Source organism: Taeniopygia guttata, chromosome 17 (assembly GCF_048771995.1).
Source record: "Taeniopygia guttata chromosome 17, bTaeGut7.mat, whole genome shotgun sequence".
NCBI classification, from domain to species: Eukaryota; Metazoa; Chordata; class Aves; order Passeriformes; family Estrildidae; genus Taeniopygia; species Taeniopygia guttata.
In genome coordinates this window covers 954,448-977,611 of record NC_133042.1, presented here as the reverse complement: position 1 = coordinate 977,611, position 23,164 = coordinate 954,448, and the positions used below count along the sequence as shown (strand labels likewise).

General features: G+C 56.5%; 1 protein-coding gene across 18 annotated transcripts in view; it reads left to right on the top strand.

Moving 5' to 3' along the window:
* The window catches only part of GRIN1 (glutamate ionotropic receptor NMDA type subunit 1), a 39,644-nt gene that overhangs the window by 12,853 nt on the left and 3,627 nt on the right, over window positions 1-23,164 (top strand). For 2 of the 18 annotated variants that reach the window (XM_030286296.4, XM_030286295.4), the window contains exons 4-20: window positions 3,210-3,272; window positions 4,069-4,169; window positions 5,097-5,218; window positions 5,659-5,833; window positions 7,162-7,306; window positions 7,401-7,484; window positions 8,643-8,778; window positions 9,611-9,738; window positions 9,919-10,083; window positions 10,323-10,441; window positions 11,119-11,231; window positions 11,680-11,828; window positions 12,518-12,675; window positions 13,051-13,212; window positions 14,885-14,994; window positions 16,002-16,147; window positions 17,753-18,004. In XM_030286296.4, coding sequence (XP_030142156.2) covers window positions 3,210-3,272; window positions 4,069-4,169; window positions 5,097-5,218; window positions 5,659-5,833; window positions 7,162-7,306; window positions 7,401-7,484; window positions 8,643-8,778; window positions 9,611-9,738; window positions 9,919-10,083; window positions 10,323-10,441; window positions 11,119-11,231; window positions 11,680-11,828; window positions 12,518-12,675; window positions 13,051-13,212; window positions 14,885-14,994; window positions 16,002-16,147; window positions 17,753-18,004 — 2,328 coding nt within the window. 18 annotated transcript variants of the gene reach the window in all.

Below are 23,164 nucleotides of genomic sequence, written 5' to 3'. Positions count from 1 at the left end.
TGAGAGATGGGACCCTGTGACTGCTCTTCATCCCCTCCCTGAGGAACAACTGCTGCAGGGTGCAGGCTGGCACAAGCCACACTGACCAACAGACTCCTGATTTTGGCGGTGATTTTCAAGAAGTTTCATCCTTGCTGCATCCCAGGCTATCTCAAGGCACTGATGTTCCACCAGCCACAGAGGGATCCTCCTGCCTCCAAGGGCAGCTTCCCACTGGTGACAGCAGGACAGTGTTTTTCTCCAAAGCCTCTTCCCAGCACAATGCCCTTCATACAGGGAGAGCCATTGTCAGTCTCTTATCGCTCCTCTTGCATCCTTTGAATTCCACTCTCTGTTTTCCTGTAGTTCCCGTGCACCCCATTTTCCTGTTCCCTCTCATGCCTCCACTGCCATTGGCCCCATGTGGTGCTCCCAGGCACGGGTGCTTTTCTTCTTCAGCCTGTCCACCCTGCAGGAAAGCCTTTGAGAGCTTGAAAGATGGGGAGGGAGGGTCTATCCTCAGACCTTCCCCGTTTTGCACTGCATCTACCACGTGTCTTGGTGTCCCCTGGCAGCCCCTGGGCTGCTGCAGATGCTCGGGCCACTCTCCAGCCTGGGGCACCTGCTCTGTCCCAGGAAGTCACCTTATCTCCTCTTTGGGGTGTGCCACTGCATCTTGTTTCTTTTTCCTTTGAAAAAGGTCAGGCAGACTGGTCTGACTGGTCTTGCAGGTGGCAGACACCCCTTGGGGCCTTCCTGTCTTCCTCTGCCTCTTCTCTCCAGTCTCTCTTCTGATCTCTGATGCGCTGACTTTTTTCATGCCATGAAGTTGTACCATGGGCCCCTCCCCAAGGGCAGCCTGGGCCCTGGGGAGGGAGCAGGCAGGAGACCTGATCTTGACCTCTTCAAGGCTTAGATCACAGCCCCTGGAGACATGAAGGACCTGCTCAGGGTCAGAGACTCACCTGCCCATCTGGGCTCTTGGTCTGGGGCATGGCTTTGCCAACAGGATCTGTGCCAGCCCCATGTGCCATCCAGGCACCGCTGTGGGTCTGCAGCTCCAGCAGTACCCTGAGCCCAGCAGCCAGGCCGTGCTGGCCAGCCCTGGAGTGCCCCATGTGCTGGCCTTGTCCTGGAGCTGTCTGAGCAACCCTCAGCCTGGAGCTGCTGCTCCACCCAGCACAGCTCTGCTCGTTCTCGGGCTGCTGGGGATGGAAGGGAGTGCTGGACACTGAAAGCAGAGCTTGGGGTCAGAGGTGGAGGTCCCTGCTGTGCTGCCTGCCTTTCTCTGGGACACTGGCATTCATGAAAGTGTCCATTTTTCGAGTGATTGCAGGATGACATGGTGGGAAGGGAACTTCTGATTTGTCAGTCCCTGTGTGAAACATGAAGATCAGAGAGGGGTTGCAGGACCACATGGAAAAATAGAAAAAGGAGGAAAAGTGTAGTTCTGGAAACAGGGAGAGGCGACCAGGGGCCAGCCTTGTTGCACTGAAGGCTCTGCTGACCAGCCTGGGCCGAGGTGCCAGCACATCCCAGGAACTTCTGGCTGGTGGCTGCAGCATGGATGACCAAATTTTTGGCTACATTGACAGTGCCTGGGGAGAAGTGACCAGCGTTGCCTGATTGGAGAACATTCCTGCTGTCCTGCTGCATCTCTGGTCACCTTGCAGCAGTTATTACTCCAGGGCTCACTGCAGGCCAGCAGAAGCCACTAAGAAGCCACTGCAAAAATCCTCACTGTGGGAGTCATCAGAAATGAAGGCAGACCTGGGCTCCAAACAAATTTTGCCTCTTCACATACTTTTCCTTGCCAGGACCCAATTTCTTTAAGCAATGAAGAACCTGCCAGGCTCTGTCCAAGGGGAAGAAAGGAAAGATCACACAGCTGCATGGAAAGGAGACCTGGCAAGATGTCCTGCCGAAGACCAGCCTGAATGCACAGGAAAAGGCAGCTAATTAGTTTGGAAAACAAGAAGAAGAGCAATGTGTCTGTCTGAGGAACAGCCTGGGAGCACGGACCGCTGTGCACCGGGGTGCAAAAGGATCCTGGCAGGGATCCACTGCCATCAGGTGCTGGAAAAACAGAGATGACAGTAGAGCTGTGTCCCACACCCTGTGTACACAGATCAGGGATGCTCAGCTGGGGCAGGGTCAAGGAGATGTCACCCTGTGTCCCAGCAGAACCTGCCAAGCCCTCTCCTGAAGGCACCACCAGGGTGCTGTGAGTGGCCTGGTGCAGGGGCTGCTCCTGGGCTGTCCCGGGGCTCTGTGCAGGCTGCTGCAGGGTCAGGGCTCTGAGCAGAGGCTGTGGGATGCTGCCTGCTCGAGAGGAAACCTCCAGCACTGGGTGCCCTGCCCCTGGGGCAGCAGAGCCGGGGAGGAGCAGGATGGAGGAGCAGGATCTCTGTCCCAGCCCCGTCTCTCCGGGGTCAGTCCCAAGCCCCGCTGGCGTGCTCCAGTCAGCAGCATGGACACCACCAGGCAGTGAGCCCCACTAGCCACGCTCAGGGCCAGCTTAGGGCACCCTGGTCTCAGGTAGCTGCACCTCCCAGGGCCACGCACGAGGTGCCCTGGGCCCTCCCAGGAGCCAGGTAAAAGCTGCAATGCCATCCCATGTTCACCATTGCTTCATATCGCCACGCTTTGAGCCAACACGGGACCTAGAGAACTTTATCTTTCTCTTTTGGATGCCACCAGAGCTCAGAAAGCTGCTCCCTCCTTTCAGGGGGTGAGTTCAGCTGAGACACCTCACTTGGTGTGGACTCTCTGAGGGTGGACAGGACTGTAATGCTGATAGTGACACTAGGAATGCTAATACTCTTAACTGTAACGGTTTGCCTTTATCCAGCACTTTCCATACACAACATTTTGTCCTTTACTTCCACAGTAATTCCATGGAACCCCCACCACTTAGGCCCTTAGATTGTTTCTGAGCTTAAGATAAAAATTCCTTGCTGAAGAATCCCCCAGTCCCTCAGGGGAAAATGCCCCTGCATCGCACAGCTGTGACACTCAGGCTTTGCTCTCAGAGTGCTCCGTGAGGCTCCGTCAGAGCTGAGGCACAATCTCTCCTGATAGTGGTTTTTGCGAGCTCCAGCGTTATAGAGACCCTTTAGCAAACAGTGGAGGAGGAGGTGGATGTTGGATTGCTTTACTACACGTCATTTTCAACTGTTTATAATATTCTTCTGTGTCTACATATTTTCTCTGTGCACATTATTCATCAGAGTAAAAAAAGGAACTATGAAAACCTCGACCAACTTTCCTATGACAACAAGCGAGGACCCAAGGTATATATGCATGGAAATGCACGCCGCCCACCAACCTAACTAGCAAATGAGAAATAGCCACAGCCAACAGAAAAATAAAAAAAAAAAAAAAAGAAAAAAAAAAAAAAGAGAAAGAGAAAAAAAAGAAAAGAAAAGAAAGAAAAAAAATCCATGACTGTTTCTTGGTAGCACGTTTTTATGTTGAGATAGTTTGGTTTGGACTTGAGAATGGAAACTTAGCCAGCTGACCCTGGAAGGATTTCTTTTTCAAACATGCATGTGAACCAGTAATTAACTTGCAAGTTCTTTTTTGTTTTTATTTTTGAAAAGTTGAACCGACCCCCTTTCCTCCCCAAAGGAAACAGTTCCTTGGTGTAAGTTGCTCACTTTGATTCCCAAAGGTTAACCCTGTGCAATATGTTTTTTTCATTTCCCATGTTTTTTGAAAAACAACACTGGTTTGAGTTTTCAATTGCATTTCAAAGCCTTTTTCTCTTTCCTGTACAATGCACGCCTCTTTTTGGGTCTTGATTGACTTCAGTTTGCATGCACAGTGCAAAAAAAAAAAAAAATTAAAACAACCAAAAAGACAAAACTTTAAAAGAGAAAGGAATGAAGGAAGGAAGGAAGGAAAGAAAGAAAGAAAGAAAGAAAAGAAAGAAAGGAAAGAAAAAGAAAAAAAATAACGATAACAAATCTTATTTAGCAGACTTTTGTGCAGTTTAATGAATTCTCTTGACCCTTTTCTAGATAGCATGGCTCTCACCACCAGACCTGGGGCTCACTCACTAACCAGCTTTGCTCACACTCATGACAGGCTGAGAAAGTGCTTCAGTTTGACCCTGGGACCAAAAATGTGACAGCGCTGCTGCTGGAGGCCAAGGAGCTGGAGGCCAGGGTCATCATCCTCTCTGCCAGGTGAGGCCATGCCGCCCCTTCCCCTCCCTGCTCTGATTTCCCCTCTCCCAACACTTCCCAGCGCTGGAGCCAGCGTGGATTTGGGGTTTGACAGCCCGAGGGAAGCCCCACAGACAGCCCCTGTCCCGGGCAGCCCCCGGGGCTGAGGCTGCGCTGGCCGGGCAGTGCCAGTCCCGGCGTGGCTGCCGTGGTCACTGCTGCTGTGTCCTGGTCTGGCTGGGCAGGAGGAAAGCTGTGGTCACTGCTGCTGTGTCCTGGTCTGGCTGGGCACAAGGGGAGCTGTGGTCACTGCTGCTGTGTCCTGATCCGGCTGGGCACAAGGGGAGCCGTGGTCACTGGTGCTGTGTAGTTTCTGTAGTTTTCCCCCCCTCTACGCAGCCCCCCGAACAATCTGACTTCCTCAGAGATAGGGCTGTGAGGGGAGGAATACTAGGAGAGGGATAAGTATTCAAAAGAGGCTCTTACCCCAGGGTGTTGGAACAGCTCTCTTTATTCTGTGGTGTCCATGGAGAGCGGGGCAAAAGAGAAAGAGCAGGAAGTTTCAGGGGTCTATATAGGTTTTGGACAGGGTGGGCTTTCCTGGCTCTCTGCCAGCCCTGTTGGGGCAGGAAGGAGGATCCAGGGGTTATCATGATCAGAGCCACAGAGGCCCGGGGAAAGGGGGGCAAAAGGGTGTCCAGGAGCTCACCGTAACACTGCTGTGTCCTGACCCGGCTGAGCACAAGGGGAGCCTGCTGGCCTCAAGGCAGCACGGTGGGCAGGTGTGCAGGTGCTCCCAGCGCCGGGAGCTGCGGGATGGGACGAAGCTGAGAGCAAGGGTCCCATCACAGCCAGGATTTCGCTTTGCCCGGCGGGCAGAGCCGCCTCCTCGGGGTGTGCCAGCGGGGCAGCCGGAGCCCCATGGCCGTTCCCTTCCTGTCGTTGCAGCGAGGATGACGCGGCCACGGTGTACAGATCAGCAGCCATGCTCAACATGACGGGCTCGGGCTACGTGTGGCTGGTGGGGGAGCGGGAGATCTCGGGCAATGCCCTGCGCTACGCCCCGGACGGTAGGCACCCCCGCGCCCCGTGCCAGGCCCGGGGCAGCCCGGGGCAGCCCGGGGCAGCGGGAGGAGCGGCCCCTGCCCTCCCCGGGACCCCCGGGGCTGGGGACGGCGGTGCCGCGGGGGTCCCGAACCGAGGGTCCCGCGCTCTGCCCTCGGCTCCGCCCGCGGGGGGACCCAGCCTTGGCCACCTCGGGGTGCCGCGCCCCAAATCCGTGTCACCGCGGCTTTGCGAGCTGCCTGTCACCCAGGCAGGGCCCTGGGGATGGAGCTGGGGGTGTCAGTGCCAGCCCGGCCCCGCTGCCCCTGCCCGGGCTCCTTCCCCCTGCATCCGAGGGATGCCCAGCCCGTGTGCTCGCTGTGCCGGGAGCTGGGCAGGGCAGTGGCGCCGGGGCGGGCAGCGGTGCAGGAATGAATGCTGAGCCGCCTCCCCTCTGCCGCGGCAGGAGTGATCGGTCTGCAGCTCATCAACGGCAAGAACGAGTCAGCCCACATCAGTGACGCTGTCGCCGTGGTGGCCCAGGCCGTGCACGACTTGTTTGAGAAGGAGAATATCACAGACCCACCGCGGGGCTGCGTGGGCAACACCAACATCTGGAAGACAGGACCGCTTTTTAAGAGGTACTGGGGAAAGGGTCCTGCTGGAGGGAGCAGAGGACCTGGTGGGGGAGAGCTGGAAAAGGTGGGAGCACTTGGAAAAGGTGCAGGAGGACGTGGTGGCTTTGTTCAGGGCCACTCTAAAGCTTTGGGGCATGTGGCACAGGACTGCCTGCACTCTCCTGCATGATTTGGATGTGAGGGCTACATCTCTCCTAGAAAACTCTCCCAGACACAGGCTCAGGCAATGGCACCCAGTTTTTCCAGGCTCTTTAGGCATCATCCTGCTGCCTGGCACCAATTCAGTCCATGTCAATCCATGCTACCATGGGCAATGCTTAGACGGCTGGGATGTGTGGGCAGGGAATGAAGGAGGAGAAGACCATGGTCTCCTCCAGTCTGGAGCTTAATTCCATGGGTGGAAGTGGGAGAGAGGGGGATTCCAGTCAAGGCAGGGGGATAATTTGTCCCATTTTATCTCAGTGCTGCTGACACATTTCCTGCTGAACATTCCAAGGGCTATGGCATGGGCCCAGTGCTGCATGCAGGGCTTGGTGGCAAGAGCTGTCCATGCATGGGACAGGTTGCCCTTGGCTGTAGCAAACCCTGGTGCTGTGGATTTGGAGGCTGGAGTGTCACAGGAGGGGAGCATGTGCCTGTGGGGTGCTGCTGCCAGGGCAGGGGGGTCGGCAGGTCCTGCATGCGTTTCCAGACCCCACTCTGCAGGCGCTAGGGCCACAGGGGCTGGGCTTGGTGCAGCAGCCACGCCCTGCAGACCTGGGTTCTGTTCAGCATGCAAAGCCTGGAGATCTTTTCAGAGGCATTTCTGGCATCCCCTGCAGTGCCAGTCTTTGGCATGAGCGAGTGAAAGCTGTTCTTCACAAGTGGCTCAAGCAATCCTTGTGTGTCTCTGCTATCACCTTTCCAGGGTTTGGGGGCTGGTTCTCTCCTTGGTGGTGTTTGTGTGTGCCTGGGCCACTAGCCAGGCTGGGATGGGCAGATGCCAGGCACAGCATCAGAGCTGTAGCAATGGGCACACCTCCCAAGGAACCCCCAGAGGAAAGAGTCCCTGGATGCTGTGGGATGGATCATTCCAAAGGGGAGTGGGACTGGTCTGGTGGAGAACAATGACAGCAGATATGGTAGAGAACATTTGGGAAACTGATTCCATCCACCTGGAGGGGATGACCACAGGTCTATGAACAGACCATAGGTAGCCTTGGCTGGACTTGTACAGGGCAGTGAGCTTATGGCAGGTGACTGAGAGGAAGCATTTGCCTTTCTCATGCCTCCTGAGGCGTCTCATATGCCTAGAGCACAGCAGGTTGTGCCAGCTGTGTTTCTCTCCACAGGGTGTTGATGTCCTCCAAGTATTCTGAAGGTGTCACGGGCCGGGTGGAGTTCAACGAGGACGGGGACAGGAAATTTGCCAACTACAGCATCATGAACCTGCAGAATCGGAAACTGGTCCAGGTTGGGATTTACAACGGCAGCAATGTACGTGCAGGCCTGGACTGGGCAGGGAGGGGTTGGGCACTGGAGTGTCCACCTCGACCTCACGTCCATCTGCTTCCCCCGGGATCCACCTCAGGTCCTGACCAACGACAGGAAGATCATCTGGCCAGGCGGGGAAACTGAGAAACCTCAAGGTTATCAGATGTCAACCAAGTTGAAGGTAAAAGCAAATGGCATTAGGGGCAGAGCTTCTCAGCTCCCTGCGTGCTGGGCAGTGACTTTGTCTGCCTCCCACCTCCATGGCTGCTCTGCAGCTGGCAGCAGCATTGGCAAGGCTGGGAGAGGATATGGGAGAGAAATTGAGAAGGTACTAGAGCGTGTTCAGAGCACAGCTTTCAGCTGGAATCAATCTAGATATGGTGGCAGTGGTCCTTGGGTTTGGAAAGAGACAGCTGGGAAGTGGATATGAGAGAAAACAGCACAGAAAGGGTGGAGGGACAAGGTGCTCACCATGTCTCATGGGAGCCAGAGGACACCTGTCAGAGATTTGAGAGAAACACAAGGATGGGCTCCTTTGGCTGAGGCACAGTTCAGCTCTGTTAGACAGTGCAGAGACCAGGTGGAAACAGATTCAAAAGGAGATTAAACCTCTTAGGGCAGATTGGTGGCTGCAAGGCTGAACTCAGGAAATCCCTGAGCAGCTGAAGGCCAGAAGCTGGAGGTAACACTGGCAGAAGGTCCCTTCAGGCTTGCCTTGCTTCTCCTCTAAGTGTCTGTCACTCAGCAGCTCCTTTAGTGACTGGACCCTGGCCAAGCTGATCTTTCCAGTATGACCATTCATTTGTTGCACTGTTCATTTGTCTAGCAAGGGAAATCCCATTCCCACTGGCAGTGTTGTCCCCACAGAGGTGCTATGGGTACGTTCGTTGTGATTGCTGCTTTACCTTTACTGAAAGGTCCAGGGCAGGACTGAAGCACCTGCATTGACTTGGGGCAGCATCTAGAGCCCCTTTCCAGGCACTAGTCCTGCCTGTGTGGTGTCTCCCATCAGTCTCCTCTTAGGGAAACAGATTTTGAGACTCGGCTGAAAGTGCCACATGAAGGAGGACACTCCTCACTTTGGGTGCAGGGAAAGCAAATCTTCATGGTGCTCATCTTGGAAATGTTGTGTTCACAGTTGGATTTCATGATCTTAAAGGTCTTTTCCAGCCTAGAGGATTCTCTGATTCCACATGCCAAAGCCAGGTCCTGCTGCTGGGCTGAGATGGCAGCTGGGGAGGGCACCACAGCTGGTGTGGGGAGGGCAGCCCAGCTCCCAGCACGGGAATGTAGCTCTGGAGGGAAGCAGACCAGAGGGTGTTTGTGCTTGACCTCACAGATTGTGACCATCCACCAAGAGCCCTTTGTGTATGTGAAGCCCACTCAGGCAGATGGGACGTGCAGGGAGGAATTCACTATCAATGGAGATCCTGTCAAAAAAGTCTTCTGCACTGGACCCAACGAGACCATCCCAGGTAACTCAGTCTGGTGGGGGCTGCCATTCCAAGAAGTGGCCCCAGGGAGGTGCTCAGTCACACAGGAGGCCCAGGGTGGTGACAGCACAGCTGGCCCCCAGACACACCCCATCACTCAGCCTCACAGCAGTGCTGTGCAGGAGTTGGGCCCTGGGATCCAGGGGTTTCAGCCCAACAGACTCTTTCCCACTGTCTCTCTTCTGGATGGGTGCCAGGGCTGCTTTGAGGGATTGAATCCCGAATTTCTGTCTCCTGACATGTTCCATTTGTCTCTGCCTTGATCTCCAGTAGCAGCAAGGACCCCGAGGCACATTAGCACGTGCTGCACTGACAGCATCAGTTTCAAATTGTCACAGAAACTCTGTCAGGATCAGGAGCACCTGGTGTGGGCTGGGAGCTGCTCAGCAATGCCAGGTTTGCCCAAATACACCTGAAGGGCATCCCCTTGGCTCATCACACCTTCCTGTGCACAACATCCCCCCAGAGCTGTGTCTTGAGCTGTGTTCAGCCTGCTGGGCTCATGTCAGGACTCCTCCAGCACATGCACTGAGCCCTCTCCTTGCTCTGCAGTGGGTGGGTAGCACCCCCTCTCAGCCCACCTCACTGGGACATGGCAAAGGAAGGGGACCCCTTTGTCCCCAGCCTGCCCACACCCACAGTGCTGGAGGCAGGTGAGAGGGTGGCCAGGCAGATGGCCCTGGAGTATAACGTGGTTACATCCCACATGGAGCCAGAGCCGTGGGGTGGCTGCTGTCACTGGGGACAGGCACAGATCCTGTGTGGGGTCCCTGCCCGGGGCTGACCCCCTCGCCCTGTCCTGTCCTCCCTCCAGGCCGTCCCACTGTGGCACTGTGCTGCTACGGCTTCTGCATCGACCTGCTCATCCGCCTGGCAGGCGTGATGAACTTCACCTATGAGGTTCACCTGGTGGCTGATGGTAAATTTGGTACCCAAGAGCGGGTGAGTTTGGGCAGCCTGTGATCTTTCTTTGCCTGTATTGTGTGTTGAAACACCCCCACGCCCTTCTCCTGAGCAGGGTGGGGTGGAAGGGCAATGCAGGATTCCTAAAAAGTGCAGGGTCCTGTCTGGTGGGGAATGCGTGTCAGGGCAGGGTCTGACCCGGCCTTGGCTCCCTGGCAGGTGAACAACAGCAACAAGAAGGAGTGGAACGGGATGATGGGGGAGCTGCTGAGTGGCCAGGCTGACATGATTGTGGCTCCCCTCACCATCAACAACGAGCGGGCTCAGTACATTGAGTTCTCCAAGCCCTTCAAGTACCAGGGCCTCACCATCCTCGTGAAGAAGGTATGGTCTGGCTGGAAGGTTTTGCAGAGCACGGGAGGTGCCTGTTCCCCAGACTGCAGTGCCCCTGTGAATTCCAGGCTCCAGGCTGCTGTTTTTAATGCAGCCTCTTGTCTGCATCAGCCTGACCCTCCCTGGGCAGCAGGAGCTTGGGGCAGGGCAGGGCCCCTGTGGGTCCCTCCAGGCGGGCAGGGTGCAGGTGTGGGGGGTGCCAGCACCGTTCCCCTCTCTCCTGTGTGCAGGAAATCCCCCGCAGCACCCTGGACTCGTTCATGCAGCCCTTCCAGAGCACGCTCTGGCTGCTGGTGGGGCTGTCTGTGCACGTGGTGGCAGTGATGTTGTACCTCCTAGACCGATTCAGGTGAGTGCACTTTGGGCCACTTGAGGTCTGGAGGGGACAGGGAACTGTCTGGGAACTGTCCCCTGGGCCCCTTGCTCGGGCACGTCTTGCAGCCCTCTGGGGGCTCTTGCAGGGACTTAACCCGCCTGCTCTGCGCCCCCAGCCCTGGGCTGAGGCTCCTGCCCCTCTGGCTGCCTAAGCTGAGGGATGTGGGTATGTGGGGCACCCAGCACGTGGGGATGTGGGAACACACCTGTCACACCAGGTGCTGTACAGATGCCTGAGCAATGGGGCTGTCTGGGCTCTCAGAGAATTTCCTCTCAGCCTTCCTTGGCCCTGTGGCAGCTCCTCTGAGGGCACCTGTCCCTGCCTCAGCCCTGTGCCCAGAGGCTTTGGTGGCTAATCTGCAGGGAACCCTCTGTGCTGCAGTGGGAGAGGCTTGGGCTGGCCAGGGTCAGACGATCTTTCTGGTCTGGAGAGATGTGACAGGACCAGCACCAGTGTGAGCCAGACAGGGCTGCAGGTCAGCACAGGGAGTGTGCCAGGCAGTGGGACACAGCAGGGAAGAGCTGCCCGGGGCCAGGCACAGTCTGTAGGAATGAGAGACACAGGGCTGCACCAGGACACGGAGGGCACAGAGGGGAGCCCTGGGAATCAGAGTGAGGGCAATGAGAAGAGTTCTTCCTCTTGTTTTCCAGCCCATTTGGCCGGTTCAAAGTAAACAGTGAGGAGGAGGAAGAAGATGCCCTGACTCTCTCCTCAGCCATGTGGTTCTCCTGGGGAGTCCTGCTGAACTCTGGCATTGGAGAAGGTGAGTCACAGCTCACAGCAGGACTGCTCTGCCCTGCAGCCCAGGCTCGGAGCTGGGCAGGCTGCAGGGAAGCCCCTGCCCTCTTTCACAGCCTCCCCCTCTCACATGGTCCCTGTGGGACCGCATTCCCTGGACAGGCTGATAGGGGATTTGGTGATGCTGATGTTGCACATTTGTGGCAGCTGTCAGGGCTTCCAGCACTGGATGGGAAACAGGGCGGGGAAACTTGGGCTGGGTTACCCACCCTCTCAGGGTGGCACACAGTGTGCCCTGGAAGGAGCTGGAGGGTTTTTTGGTTCAGGCAGTGCAGAGGCTCCTTGCACAGCTGCTGGCAGCACAGATAGATGGTGCACACCGGCAGCTGCCATTGGGCTCGTGTGGATTGACACAGCTTTGGTAACCAAGCCAAGCCCTCGTGGTGCCACTGATCTCTCCTCTCTCCCTGCAGGTGCTCCCCGGAGTTTCTCTGCCCGTATCCTTGGCATGGTGTGGGCTGGCTTTGCTATGATCATTGTGGCTTCATACACTGCCAACCTGGCAGCTTTCCTGGTGTTAGACCGACCTGAGGAGAGGATCACAGGCATTAACGACCCCCGGGTAACGACCCCTTGCTTTCCCCTTCCCTGGGGCATATTGCATGGCTTGTGGTTCCCAGAACCCTGACTCACCACGGCTGTGAGCTGTGATGGGGGTCCAGGCCCAGCGAGGCCTGCCTGGGCTGGCGCTGATGAGTCTGAGCCCTTGCCCGGGGTGGGAATGGACAGACGTGGGCAGGGATCAGCAGGAAAACAGCCTGTCCAGAAATAGCCTGTCTGCACTTCCAAACTGCCTGCCAGTTCCTGGAGAGCCTCCTCTAACCAGCGAGGAAACGATTCATTATGGATGAGTTATAACTAATGAAATCGTCCCTGCGGGGCAGTCAATGCTCTCCACATGCCTCAAATCCATTTCCTGCTCTGGCAAGGGCACGGCCAGAGCTCACCAGCCCAGGCATGCAGGAACGTGCCCTGCAGCAGCACGGGCCCCACGCCCTGGTGTGCCCTGCCCAGGGCACTGCCAACCCATGGTATGCACAGACCTCCTGCACCCAGTGCCACCTCTCCCTGCCCCATAGCATCCCCTGCCCAAGGTCCCACAGCATTCACTGTCCCATCCTCTGAGGAGGTCAAGGTCTTCTCTAGGGAACACGTCCCTGAAGGAGATGGGAGATGAGGGAACAGCTTTGGGCTGAGGAAGTTTTGCTGGTGAAGGACAGATAACATCGCAGCCCCGCCCTTGCCTTTCAGCTGCGCAACCCCTCGGATAAGTTCATCTACGCCACGGTGAAGCAGAGCTCCGTGGACATCTACTTCCGACGGCAGGTGGAGCTGAGCACCATGTACAGGCACATGGAGAAGCACAACTACGAGAGCGCTGCCGAGGCCATCCAGGCAGTGCGGGACAAGTGAGTAGGGCCAGACCTCGCCTGGCCACGCTGGGACAGCCTCGGGAAGCTGCAGCTGGGTGGAACAAGCAGGGCAGAGCTGGAGGGAGCTGTGGCCAAAGCACGGCTGGATGGGACCTCCCAGCTGGGGCTGGTGGGATCTGCCCAGTCCTGGTGCACCCCAGGGCTCGGGAGGAGCACAGGGTCTGCGTGGGGGTGGCACAGTGAGAGCCCTGGCCACGGCCGCCCTTTCTGGCCTCTTTTGCCCTTTCTGGCCTCTTTTGCTCTTTCGAGGCTGGGTGCGTCAGTGTTTAAATGAGGGCTGGGATCACCCACGGAGGCTGCAGATAAGTTGGGCTGCCCGGCCTGACCCGTCCATCCTCCCTCTGTGTCCAGCAAGCTCCACGCCTTCATCTGGGACTCGGCGGTGCTGGAGTTCGAGGCCTCCCAGAAGTGTGACCTGGTGACGACGGGGGAGCTCTTCTTCCGCTCCGGCTTCGGGATCGGGATGCGCAAGGACAGCCCCTGGAAGCAGAACGTCTCCCTGGCCATCCTCAAGTCTGTACACGGCTCTTGGTGTGGGGCTTGCCTCAAAGCTGCTGGTGCCAGGCACTGCCAGCCACCCCCCAGACCTCTGCAGGGACAGGGGCGCTGGGGCTGCCCGTCCATCCTGACAAAGGGACTGAGGGGCTGGGCTGGGCACCCACAGCCTCAGCTCCGGCTGGCAGGGCTGGGAAGCAGCAGGGAGCTGGAGGGAGGGCAGGGAGCGGTCATGGCCAGCCAGGGGTGTAGGCAAAGCTGGCAGAGAGCAGCAGGGCCGTCCAGCACAGGTCTGTGTGAGCAGGGTGTGGGTGTGCCCCGCTCCTCCCTCAGGGCTCAGCCTGTCCAACAGCACTGCCCTGCCCTGGCTTGGTCATGCAGGGCTTTTTTCTTTCAACTCTGGCTGCTCCTGTTGCACAGGGATATGTCAGGGCCCCCTCTGAGTCCAAGGCTTTTACACTAACCTGCAGTGTGGGGTGTCACAAGTCAGCCTGATACTATGGGTGAAAAGGGATTTCCTTGTATTACTTTGGAAATACCACACTCGTTGCAGAGAAGTGTCATGATGGAGAAACAGGCAGCTGGGAAGCAGCAAGTGAAGGGAGGGAGCCCTGGGAGGTTCATTTTAGGACAGGGTCAGGAGCCACCAGGGTCCTGCCCAAGATGCAGAGGTGAAAGGCCTGAGAGAGAATGGTCAGGATGTGGAAGATGGGAAAGATCCAGGGTGATGTAGGGAGCCATGAACCCTGTCTGTGGGATGGTCTTGACATGGTGACAGGTGGCAGCAGGACAGGTGGGATCTGGGACCACCACATGAGATGCCTGAAGAGGCCACAGGAGTCCTCGGTGTCCTCCTGGGAGAGGATGGGGAAGCCCAGGGCTACAGATGGCCCAGGAGGGTGTGGGGGTGTACCAGGACCAAGAGGGAGGAAAGTGCAGGGAGCCTGTGGTGGGATGTGTGCTCTGTGCCCACTCCATCCCCATGAGCTGTTCAGACAGGTACTGTGAGGACACAGCTTGTGTCCTCCCAAGCTGTGACACTGAGCTGTGACACTGAGCTGTGACACTGAGCTGTGACACTGAGCTGTGACACCAAGCTGTGACACTGAGCTGTGACACTGAGCTGCTGGGGTGTCCCAGCCCTCACTGTGCACTGCAGGGAGCTGCCAGGCAGCACTGCCCTGGCCTAGAGGGTGCTGGGGTCACCAGAAAGGACTGGGGTCTGCCATTGCCTGGGCTCCAAGTGTCCCTGGCAGGCAGAGGAACTGTGCAGGAGGGAACTGGTAGGTATGGTTCATGTTCAGTCCCTGCAGCCTTCTCCAAGAGCTCTTAGGGCGCTGCCAGCTCCATCCTTCGGTGGGAACACACCTTCCCCAGGCTGACGTGTGGCTCCTTTGGCAGCAGGAACTGCCCCAGAGCTGCTGCAGGGGCAGTGGCAGTGGGAGCAGTGGGTGCCTGCTCACAGCACTGCCCTGTGCTGTGTGTGCCCACGCAGTGCTGGCAGCCCCTGCAGAGCCCACACACGCTCTGTGCAAAGGCAGGTGTGCACACACAGCCAGCACGTCCCTGCTTCCCGTGCTGGGAGGCTGCAGGCAAGTGCAGAGCCCTGGGATAGAGGGCACGAAGGCACAAAGAGCTCCCTGAGGCTGGTCCCCAGTGACTACCCTGTCCTGTCTCCTTGTGCTTCCAGGTCCCACGAGAACGGCTTCATGGAGGATTTGGACAAGACTTGGGTGAGGTATCAAGAGTGTGATTCCCGTAGCAATGCCCCAGCAACACTCACCTTTGAAAATATGGCAGGTTTGTTCTGCAAACCTCTTTCTCCCCCTTCGCTGGGTAGCCTGCTTTTGCTCAAGACATTCTCCTCCCCGGGGCTCTCATCTCAGGCCAAATCTCTGCTGCTTCTGGGTTTGTGCTTTCCTAGTGCTGGGAGGCTGCTGAGGTGGGCTCCATTCCCACCGTGCTCAGAGCAGTTCCACAAAGCTTCCCCCACCTTCCTTGGGTGCCCTTCTTGCCCGTGGGGCTGCTGTGGTGTGAGCATGGCTCCCCTCCCTCTACCCTGGCCGAACTGTGGCTGTCACAGTGCAGTCAGAGCTGGCACCACTGCAGAGAGGAGAACAGCACCTCGGGGGAGGAAACAAGAACCCTGCTGCAGGAGGGGGCTGGAGGCGAGGGGCAGCCCCCCAGTCCTGAGGAACCCTGGGCAGGCCCAGAACAAGGATAATGGATAGAGAGGGGTTTCCTCTTGCAAAGGCTGTGGGAACCCCGAGACAGGCTCTCTTTGCGCTGAGGTGGTGCAGCTGGTCCTACAGCCAGACAATGCAGGGATGAGGGATGAGGGTGTGGGATGGGGCCCTGTCCTCACCAGCACTGCTGGCCAGTTACAGGCAATGGAGAAAGGGGGTGTTTTGCTCCATCTCCTGAGACACCACTCCAGAAATATCAGGCCCGAGGGCTGCAGGCAGCAAGGACAGCACAGAGCTGTGTGCGTGGCTGTGCCTCCTGATGAGCCAAACCAGAGCACCAGGGCTGCGTTCTGGCACAAACGGCCCCAGGGTCCTGGGGATGGGGTCTGCTCTGGGGCTCGCTGTGCCTGTCCCCTGCATCGCTGCAGCTCAGTGCCCTGTGCCTCCCCAGAGCTGGCACTGACACCCCTCAGGTGCCCAGGCTGTGTTCCAGGACTGCAGGGAGATGGCGGGGGGAGCCCGGGTTGGCAGCTGCATCATGCATTGCTGAGCACGATGCAGAAGAAATGAGGGGTCATGTTGCAATTCCACTGCCCCCTGTAACTTTCCTGCTTATTTCAGGTGTGTTTATGCTGGTGGCTGGAGGTATTGTTGCCGGGATATTTTTAATATTCATAGAGATAGCTTACAAAAGGCATAAGGACGCGCGGAGGAAGCAGATGCAGCTGGCGTTTGCGGCCGTTAATGTGTGGAGGAAAAACCTGCAGGTAGGACAAACCGTTTTTAGAGCAAATCTCCACCAGGTGCGTTCTCCATTCCTTCACCAAATCAGTGAATGCAGAGCTGTGAATTACCATGGGGCCCTCTGTCCTCCACCCCACCCCTGTAGCCCCAGCTGGGTTAACTCGGTGCCTGTTAAGCTGTAGGGTGGTGTCCCTGCCTTCTCCCCAGGAGCTGCCCCTGCCTGATGCTATCTCCCCCAGCAAAGCTCCAACAGGGCAGAGGCCTGGCCCAGACATCCCCAGTGGAGCTTGGGATGGGGACTTTGCTCTGCTGGGGACCACTTGCCAGAGCCACACCTTGCCCTGGCTGAGCGGGCAGTGCCAGCATGGCTCCTTGCAGGTTCTGCCCTGCTGCCGGGCTCCAGCTGCGCTCACCAGCAGATGGGAGGGTCAGGCTGCTGCCACTGACCATCCCTGCCTGCTGCTCAGGTGGAGGAATGCTCCAGGGATAGTTTCCATCAGCTCCCCTTCCCTGCCTGCTCTGCAGCAGTGTGGTAGCCCTTGCCATACCCAGGACCAACTCCAAAAAGAGGTGGTGCGTGCTCTTGTCCTTTGGAGACAAGGACATCTCCCCACACAGGAGCCAGCAGTGCCGGTCCCTGTCAGTGCCAAGCCTCCCTTGGTCTCCTTTTATGGGGCTGTTGCTCTCCCAGGCTTCTCCTGCTCCTGGAACATCTCTGTGCCGCTCAGGCAGGGAAGCCCAGGAGGGTCAGAGGTGCCTGACAGTGACACTGAGCCATGGGCACATCTGTGGGCCACCAGCCTCACACTTCCCTTCCCCTGCTGCTTTTGGGGCTGAGTCCCACAGTGCCCCTGACCCCAGCGTAGGGCAGCTGGAGGCTCTGTCTGAGTGGGCCGGGCTGGTTTTTCCCCTGGGGAAGCGCAGCGGCGTTCAAAGAGCAAGAGCTCCTTTAGGTGGCTAAAGGGCACTGCTGCTCGGAGCAGAGCCAGCAAGGCAAAGAGAGAGAAGGAGGCTCGGGGACCCCGCGAGGAGCCCGGCCGGGGCCCTGGGGAGCAGCGCTGGCTGGGGCTGCGGGGGGGCTGCCCCAGAGCAGCGAGGGGAGCACGAGGCCAGGCTGCTGCATCCTGAGAGCTCGCTGGGTTCAGTTCACCGGAAAGAGTCTCGGAAAAGCCATTTCTCAATTTTTTTTCTCCTTTTTTTCCTTTTTTTTCCTTTGCTTCCAAAAAGCAGCAGCACCGAGGGGGTTAAGGCTGCTGGGACAGAGCACACTAGTCGCACTGCCATTTTTCACTTGCCAACCTTCTAGAAAATACTGCACTGGGTCCTTGGGCAGAGTCTGTGGGACTGTGAGCAAAGCATGCTGCCCTGTGGGGGTAAACAGCCTCATGGTAAAGAGCCGTTTGACATTGTAAGACTTTTCCACAGGAGGAAACGTCAGAGCACTAGTATCTGGTACATTGCTAGAAGGTAGGCAAGTGGAAAGATTTATTTGTTAAAACAAACAAACAAAAATAATGGTTTTTGGGATCACAGTTTTGCCATGGCTATTTCCTGAGATGCCATGGAAGAAAAAGACATTTCATTCCATTCATCTTGCTTTCCTTTCCGTTTGTGCATGTCCGCAAAAGAGAGAACTGAGAAGGAGGAGCAAATGTATCCCCGAGCATGCTCTACGCACCAGCGGGATACATTTTGGTTACCCCCGTGCGGTAGCAGAGCCAGACCTGGTCACTCCGTCCCCCGTCGGAAAGGTCACACTCATTGGCACGAAAGCAATTGGGGAGGACTCGTTGCCAGCGCCCGGCGCCGAGCGCGGCCGGGCCCCCCGGCCCGCGGCCCCCGCACCATGGCGGCTGGTGCTCCCAGCCTGCGCCAACCAGGTCCGACTCGCTAACTCCAACGCCTACATCTTTCAGTTCTGTTTCTCTTTGAGTTCATCCCGACCCGACGACATCATGGCACTAACGCTTTGCTTCCTCCCTTTCTTTTCCTTTGTATTTTATTTTTTTTAAATTTTCTTTTTCTTCCAGTTTCCTTTTTGTTTTTTAGCCTGTTTTACTTTGGAAAACAAACCAAACCACCACCAACAACCACGTTCGGCTTTGCACAACTGCATCATTTGAATTTTTGAACACTTTTTTTTTTACAGAATATTCATACAATGACTTCTCTTTCAATGCAGTCCTCTCTCTCTCTTGTGGCACTAGGATTCAGCCTCAGAAAAGGCCCTGAGCACTTTTTTTTTTTTAGTGGTAGGTGCAGCATCTCACGTCTCGGTCCAGCCAGGCTAGCGGTGGAAGCGAGGGGCAGGGCGCCAGGCAGACCATCCCCAGGAAGCGAGGTCAGCTGTGCCAGCCTGGCTGCAGACACCAGGAGAGCAGGGCTACTTCCCAGAGGGGTTCCCAGCGCTCCAGATGCGAGGCCGGCCCCCCGTAGCTGTAGCAGTGTGGTGGCTGTGCCATAGCCCTGGGTCACGGAGGCCCTCGGAGGACTGGGAGTGGCAGAACACCTCCAGTAGCTTTCTCACCTAATGAAGGCCATGACACGGGGCAGTATTCAAATAGATTTAGAGTTTCCAACAACACACTAGAGATCTAATTACTTATACATATTCATTTTAGGATAGAAAAAGTGGTAGAGCAGAACCTGACCCTAAAAAGAAAGCCACTTTTAGGTCCATCACCTCCACCCTGGCCTCCAGCTTCAAGAGACGTAGGTCCTCCAAGGATACGGTAAGAGGAAGAAGAACAATTCTGCCCTCTCTCTTTCTCTCTCTTTCTCTCTTCTGCCATCCCATCGACTGCCACACACCCATCCCGAAGCTGCCAGTGTACATGCATAGCTCATGTTCGTCACCAGTCAGTCAGTCAGTCAGTGAGTCAGTCATCCCGTGTACCTGAAAGGATGCTGGGATCCTGGAGGGCAGGCAGGAGGTGGCTTGGAGTCCTGTGATGAGTTGGGAGATGCAACCGAGTTTTTGTTTTGTTTTTTTTGTTTTCTTTTTGCCTGGATGATTTCTGATGTTCCTCTCTGTGCTTCGCTCACCTTACCGGTGCTGACCTCTTGAAACTGATGACATTTTTTCTTTTTCTTTTTTTCTTTTTTTCTGTTCCTAAGTGTTCCTGTACCTGTTTGTCATTGTATGCCTAAAAACAATCACCCCGATTTAATTTGGGCACCGTGTCACCTCACCAAGAGCCATGCGTGTCACACTCTCTACATGTGATTTTTGTTTGTGACAATTAGCATTCGGAATAGTCCTCGCACAGGAGTGACAGCTGTCTCTGGTTATCATCAGCAGTAATGCAGCTCTAGAAAAGAGATGAAAAGGCTCCAAAGAGGAGGTTGTTAAAGACCCAGCCTTGGTTCAAACTCGTGTTTTCCGCTGCTCTCACATAACCAGAGAAACTTTCCAAATTGCTGCCTCTCAAGCCAGCTGTTTCCAAATGTGCAAATGTGTCTGCTCGTGCTAGCGCTTCAGACACTTCAGCGTCAGGTTGGGCTGTTGGTCTGTCGGACTGAGCCGTGTCCCTCTGCATGTCGCCGTCTGTTGTATGACACTCTGCACTGTGGCTACTCTGTTGTCTCGTGTGGCAGCGCCCGCTGCGTTTTGCTGCCCGACCTCCCGGCGTGACGGGCTTGCCAAACCCCCTCCCCGGGGCGACCGGCGGGTTTGTGCCCGGGGTTGCTCAGAGCAGGTCCCCGCCAGCTGCCCAAGGCGCAGCGGGGACGGGGGGACAGTGGCAGCGCGGGGAGCTGTGGCCCCCATGGCGGGGTGGCCCGTCCCCAGCCACAGGCTTGGCGTCTCGGGGACAGCATGTGGTATCGCAGGGGTCTCGGGGCCACGGCTCTGTGTGAGAAATGGAGGAGGCTGCCTTTGACACCAGCGCAGGCTCCATACCAAGAAGCTTCTGGAGCACCCCTGGAACACGGCCCTGGGGACAGCTGAGCCCTCGGCCGGGCCCGACTGCCACCATCTCACACAAATGCTCCTCTCACTGTCACCTTGAAGCCTGGAAGTCATGGGGGAACGCCCACACTCTTCCCACTCATCACCTGTACCCCCCAGGGAAGATGGGCATCCCTGTCATCTCCTGTGCTGCTTCTGTGCTCCCTGGGTGGCACCTTGTCCCACTAATGCCCCCATGTCTGGGGTCCCCTCTCCCCACTGCTCAACCCTGAGCAGCTCTGCAGGGAGGTCACAGGTTGGGTCTTTGTGGCCTGAGCCATGACCAGGGCAGAGGAGACAGAGATGGGGTGGGTGGTGCAGGGGGTGGTGCAAGAGTGAGGAGGAGGAGGAGGAGAAGGGACAAGTAGAATGCAGAGAAAATAGACAGGAGAAAAATTGGCAGAAAGATCTGCATGTGCTGAGTAGACTCCCACGTTCTATTGTGTTTGAACTGCTCCACGATTAGGAAACCAAGGGGTCCTGTCCTGAGAGAGCAGCATCATGATGGTGCCCTGGGCACCTGGGGGAACCAGTGCCACCAGTGAGCAGAGGAGAGGGGAAGAACCCAGGAAAAATGGGGCAGCTGGTGTGTGGCACCCCGGTAACTCCCAGATTGCTCCTTCCTCAGGGAATCATTCAGGTCCTGATCCTGCTCCGTGGTGTGGCATCCATCTTACGCCAACCCCCACAGCCCACAGCCCTCTCTGCCCCATGTCAGGGGCACCTCAGTGCCCTGAGCTGACCAGGCTCAGGGCCCACCTGCACCACAGGTCCCATGGATGGGCAATGGAGCTGTTGTTTCCCCTTCCCTGGGGTCCAGCACAACACAGGGCTCCCCATTGTTTGGGTCCTGGTCATGCTCTTCCTGGTACGTTGTTCATGGGCAAGTTTGTGGAGGGAGATGACCCCACTCCTCCCAGAAGGTGGTCCCCTCTTTGGGGGCAGCTGCATGGTCGATTATTCCCCACTGCTCTGAAGCCTGTCACAATGCTCTGCCTGCCTCAGGGTGCCATGGCCAGGGTCCCAGGACACGTTCCCCAGGGAACTGGGCTAGCTGGGGCAAGAACAGGCCAATGGGGTGAACATCCAAGCCAACATGGCCAACTTGGAGGCTAGCAGCTATGGCAGGAGGTCCGTGGTGGAGCGAGCTTTGTGGTGATGTTGGGCAGACCTGCTGGTTGCTCTGCAGGGTGAGCAGCCAGCGGGAGCGGGGTGCTGCCACCAGCTCATGTCACAGCCTGTGCCTGGTGACCTCCTCTTCCATGCAGCAGCCCTGGCTCAGAGACCCCGACGCCCTCCTGCTGGAAGGCCCCATCAGTCCATAGCATGCTGGGGCACGTTGCCTGGGGTCCTTGTAAAGACGAGAAAGCAGCGAGGTGCTCTCTTTCATCACGCTCAGCAGAGCTGCGGGCCCACACCAGGTCTTAGATGGGCAAGGCTGGAGAGCCCTTGGGGCTGGAAGGCCAGGCTGACCCCAGCCCCGCGGGCTCTCCTGGCTAGCGAGCGAAAGACGCAGACCTGGCGGCCTCGCTTCTTTCCTTTCCGTTGTCGGGAGTTTTAAAAATGGATTCTGCTCTGCAGCCCTGCAGAATGGTCCCTCAGGAGTGCCAGAGAGACAGGCTGGCACCATGGAGCCAAGACAGCCCTGGGAAGCTTCCACCCCACTCTGAACGTCCTAGCGCCCACCATCACCCGAGCTGCACAGCCTCTCCGCGGCACATCATCCCCACCGCCCCAGGAGGAGATGCATGTGTTCCCCATAGGCAGCTCCTGCAACTCGAGTAGCACTGGCAGAGCTGACGTGTCCATCCATCGCAGCCACCCACGATACTGCAACCCCACAGACGCCATGTGAGACGCATAAACCACACAGACACCTCCGAGCCGGCACATTGCGTACAGACACGTGTGAGGTGCACAGGTCCCTTAGCCCCCGCACCGCCAGCCCCGCAGAGCCGCCCTGCCAGCCCCAGCCCCATGGCACCCCACGGCACCGCCCCACCAGGGCCGGCTGGCCGCGCTCCCCCCGCGGCCTGGGGATGGTGCCAGGGCTGGCTGACAACCCAGGGGCTTCCTGGAAAAGGTCACCTTTTCAGTGAAGGATCAGCTGTCCCAAAGCCAAACGCTTCTTGGCTGAGAAAGAGCCTAGTTTTTGGCCCAAAAGAACCAAAAGTAGGTCAAAGACAACTTTTTTTTTTTTTTCTTTTTTTCCTAAAGGGAAGTTGATATTTTCTACAGCAAGATCGCATTTAGCTGGAATCCTAATTTTTAATGGAAAAAAACCCACAACAACAAACCAAAATTCTTCCAGAAAATCTTCCACCAGCCAGGGACTACCATATGAGCCCAGTTAGGTTGAAGTCATTTTTAAAGACATTAAGTTCTTGTCTATATTTTCTTCCTGGTTGTCATTTAAAGTTTTTGGTGCCTTCACTTCACTTCCATACCTTAACATGTTTGAGTCTCTTCTACGGTTAATATTGATTAATTTCTTGGCTTTATAATGTTTGGTTTGGGGATTATTGCACCATCCCTGTAACATAATTTACCTTAAATTACTGATATGTGCTTCTAGCATTAGTTCTACCTTAACATAGTTTTGATATGACCATTTTCTTGCTTTTTTTTCTTTTCTTTTTTTCTTTTCATTTTAATTTTTATTATTAAAAATTGCATGCATGAACTTTACACAAAAAAAAAAAAGTAAATGAGAATGTTACCCTGTGATAACTCTGTGATTGGAGGAGATATGCTTTCAAATCAAAAGCCATGCTCTTGTATTTTAATTTTTCTGGCCAGATTGCCCATTTCACTTGGTTGTTTTAGTGTTTCCCACCCCCAGAGCTGTGCAGAGAGGCCAGAAGGCCCCAGCCTGCCCTGCTACACCACCACAGCAGCCACATGCACACGTGCACTGAGGCACACGCACTCACACAGGCACACTCCGCTTCTTCCATCCCCCTTACATCAGGCAGGATGTTTAACAAAGGACCTTTCTTCTACCCATTCATTTTTGTATCTCCAGTTCCTCCTTCTCCTCCACCAGTGAGTCACACCCTCTTCCCTTTCCCAGTCACCTCTCCTCCCTGCT